The sequence below is a fragment of the Ornithodoros turicata genome, chromosome 2, assembly GCF_037126465.1.
Source record: "Ornithodoros turicata isolate Travis chromosome 2, ASM3712646v1, whole genome shotgun sequence".
NCBI classification, from domain to species: Eukaryota; Metazoa; Arthropoda; class Arachnida; order Ixodida; family Argasidae; genus Ornithodoros; species Ornithodoros turicata.
The window spans coordinates 49,260,805-49,264,138 of NC_088202.1; the positions used below are offsets into that span (position 1 = coordinate 49,260,805).

Below are 3,334 nucleotides of genomic sequence, written 5' to 3' on the forward strand. Positions count from 1 at the left end.
CTTAGTTACCGTAACGAGTTACCTCGAACTCTGCTTCTTATGCTCAACTCTCGCAGTACCGTTGTTGATATCCTTTAGAAGTACTTCCTCTCAGTCATTTATTTAACAATTATTTTCGCAATCTTCTTTGCGGACACATTTCTGCAACTTCGCCGTCGTGTGAAAGCATCGCGCGCCGCGCAAAGCTGCGTGCCGCTGTCTGCGCGTGCGCAAGCTAGAACACCGCGCATGCACGCTTGACGCTCTCAGCTTGGCGCGGCGCGCAAAATTATCACCCTTCGCTTCGGTTCGATTCGAGCTCGGAATTGACGAAAAGTCCTCAAAAATGCCCGAACTGTCGTGTGGTGACACTTTTGCAAGTTTCGAAGACCTGGACAGGGCAGTTCAGGAGTGGTCTCGGTCCAACGCGCAAAAATTCTATATCCGCGACAGTCGCACTATAAATGCAGCGTCGAAGAAGACAAAACGCTACCTGAATCCGGCTTTGAGATTTTACCAAGTTGTGTATAGCTGCATCAAAGGTGGGAGACATTTCAAGTCGAGATTACAAGGTCTTCGAAAGAGAAAGTAAGTGCCTTGGATGAATATTGGCACAGCACATTATGATCTACAACCTACTACCGCTATGAATGCCTCTCCAGTTATATACCTCCAGGTATTGCTTTGCAAATGGCTCTTCACGCCCTTCATCAAATAGGACATTCAAAGATGACTGCATCGCGTATGTCAAAGCAAGGATATCGAAAGACGGATGCATGCTCGAGATAATCGAGGTGAAGGATGTTCACAATCATACGACATCCAAAGTAAGTTTGGGACTGCCTTTAAGTGTTGTCTTGCTGTATATCTATTTCCTTGAAAGCTCTACATCTATGCTTTGACAGGTGCTTTTCAACTACCTTCCACAAGAGAGAAGACTTCCAGGCAACATAAAGGACGAAGTTCGACACCTCATGCAACATGGAGCCAACAAGAAGCTTGTTAAAAGAACTATTCAAGAAAAGACCGGAAAGAAAGTACTCCTGAAGGACATTAACAACATCACTGTCACAGCTACCCATGATAAGAACAGCATTGAGAAGACAGTGCTGCTTATCCATGAGAAATATGGTATGCATCTTTTTCTTAGCACACATTTGTCTTCATTTAATGCAAATGAATGCTATTACATGCTTCGCATTCAAGGAAGGAGCCCATAGGGAATAACAAGGCAAAAACAAAATTGTGAACTTTAGAGATTCTAACCCTAGTGCATGCGTGCAACTGACAGGAATTACCATATTTTATTCTTGTCTAACGTTTTTGAATACAAGGATCCTAGGGAACCAATACATTGAGACAACAGCTGCATTGCATTTTGTACAGCGATAACTTCACAGAAGCAATGAACTCTGTGTCCCAAAATGTTGGTGGTGTTGTGCCTCGTAAACATGGGTATTTTCACCCCTGAGTGCAACCAGTGAATGGATAATATTATTGAATACCAGGGAACAACAAAAAAATGAGAGAGGTCTGTAGCAGATTGTAAGTACTCATTAATCAAAGACTGACAATTATGTAGAGTGCACTTTATTAGGAAAATGTTAGGAATCAAAAACTGTTCGCAGTTTCACATGCTCCAACACCTCCGATACCATAACTCATAACCATTTTTATTCAGAGTCTGTGATGTGACGAAAAGAAGGAATGTAACATAAATGTCTCTGCTTGCCTTTGGACAGCATAAATTCTGACAAGTTCTTCTAGTGTATGTGGTTAAATATCTGATCATATATTCTTCCTCCGCACCCATGCCATCCACACCAATGAGACCAATTTTTCGTTTTCAATTTTAATGTGGCCCACATAATGTTGATTCTTCATTGCGCTGACTCTTTTCTGGAATATATATTGCAGTGCTGAGGAGACGTAAATGCATTTATAAAGCTTAGGCCCCGCAAAAGGGATAAAAGGGCTAGATTTATCAAGATTAACAAGCCATGGCAGTGTCACTGTAGTTAATTACTTTGTGGCAAGATACAGTGCGCGTTTCCACACAAAGATGTACTGTTTCATTTAATAGAGATAAGCTGTGGAAGCAGCAGAGACTAGATATCCTAATTGCTCAGCTTTATTGCATGTTCTGCTTTCAGGGTCTGATTGTGAGCTCCTCCTAGAGGGAGACACCTTCAAAGGACTGCTTCGTTGCACGCAGAGAATGCAACAAATGATGAAAGCCTACCCTGAGTTTCTAGGGATAGACGCGACATACAAGTTGCTAGAAATCAGGACTCCAGTTTACGTCATTCACGTTGAAGATGGCAATGCCTCCTCAGAAATAATATGTGTTGGAGTGCTCGTCAGCGAAGATTTCCAGAGTATGGAATGGCTGTTGCAGACATTTAAAAAGCTGAACCCGGTGTGGACAGCAACAAAATGCATCATGGCTAATAAAGACCTAGGCGAACGACGCATCCTAAAACAGGAATTCCCACAAGCAACTGTGCTGATCTGCATCTTCCACGTGCTGCAAATCTTCAGAAGGGAAATCACAACAGAAAAAATTTCGATCACCAGTGAACAAAGAAACAAGCTACTCGGTATTCTTCAGAAAATGGTGTGGGCAAGAAATCCAGCAGATGACACATACTTGAATGCACTTGAAAATGAAGCTCCACAAAAAGTCCTCGACTACTTCGACACCAACTGGAGGCAATGCAGTGACGAATGGTCCCTGGGTCCAACATACAACAAAGGCAATTTTCTGAATACAACAAACAATCGGCTTGAGGCAATTAATGGCAAATTAAAGTCTGCCATCAAGAAATTCAGCACTCTAGAAGGATTCATCGGCAAGTTGTTCACAATCCTCTTTGCACTCAGCGACGAGTCTGACAACAAAGCTGCAATGACGTTGTATAAGAGACCTTCCAATCAAGCCATGGAGAGGGTGCAGAAAAGATACTACAGCCTTCTCACACCATATGCCTTTGAACATGTCTCTCGGGAACTGAAAAGGAGCAATAATATGACCGACCTTCAGCAGAATGGTGCCCACTACCTGTACAACTCCTCTGCAGGAGTTGTATCCATCACAAGCACGCACTGCAGCTGCCCACTTGTATCATCTATGCTACTACCGTGTCACCACATCTTCGCTGTACGTGCAAAAGATGGGGAAGATTTGTATGACGAAGCACTGTGTAGCCCAAGGTGGTCACGTGATCATTACCTAGGCCAACGTGACCGACTCAACGCTTGCAGCACGACCATGGATGCTGACATGGGAGACCCTGAGTCTCACTGCACAGAATACCGGCCAACAAATGTCTCTCAGGAAAATGTCTGCAAGTGA

At 43.4% G+C, this 3,334-nt stretch overlaps 1 protein-coding gene across 1 annotated transcript; it reads left to right on the forward strand.

The window, feature by feature from the left end:
* The first annotated feature begins 325 nt into the window (after positions 1 to 325).
* On the forward strand, positions 326 to 3,334 carry LOC135384615 (zinc finger SWIM domain-containing protein 1-like). The gene is made up of 4 exons (XM_064613812.1): positions 326 to 567; positions 698 to 806; positions 885 to 1,110; positions 2,133 to 3,334. The coding sequence occupies exons 1-4, from the start codon at positions 326 to 328 to the stop codon at positions 3,332 to 3,334; spliced, it is 1,779 nt and encodes a 592-aa protein (XP_064469882.1).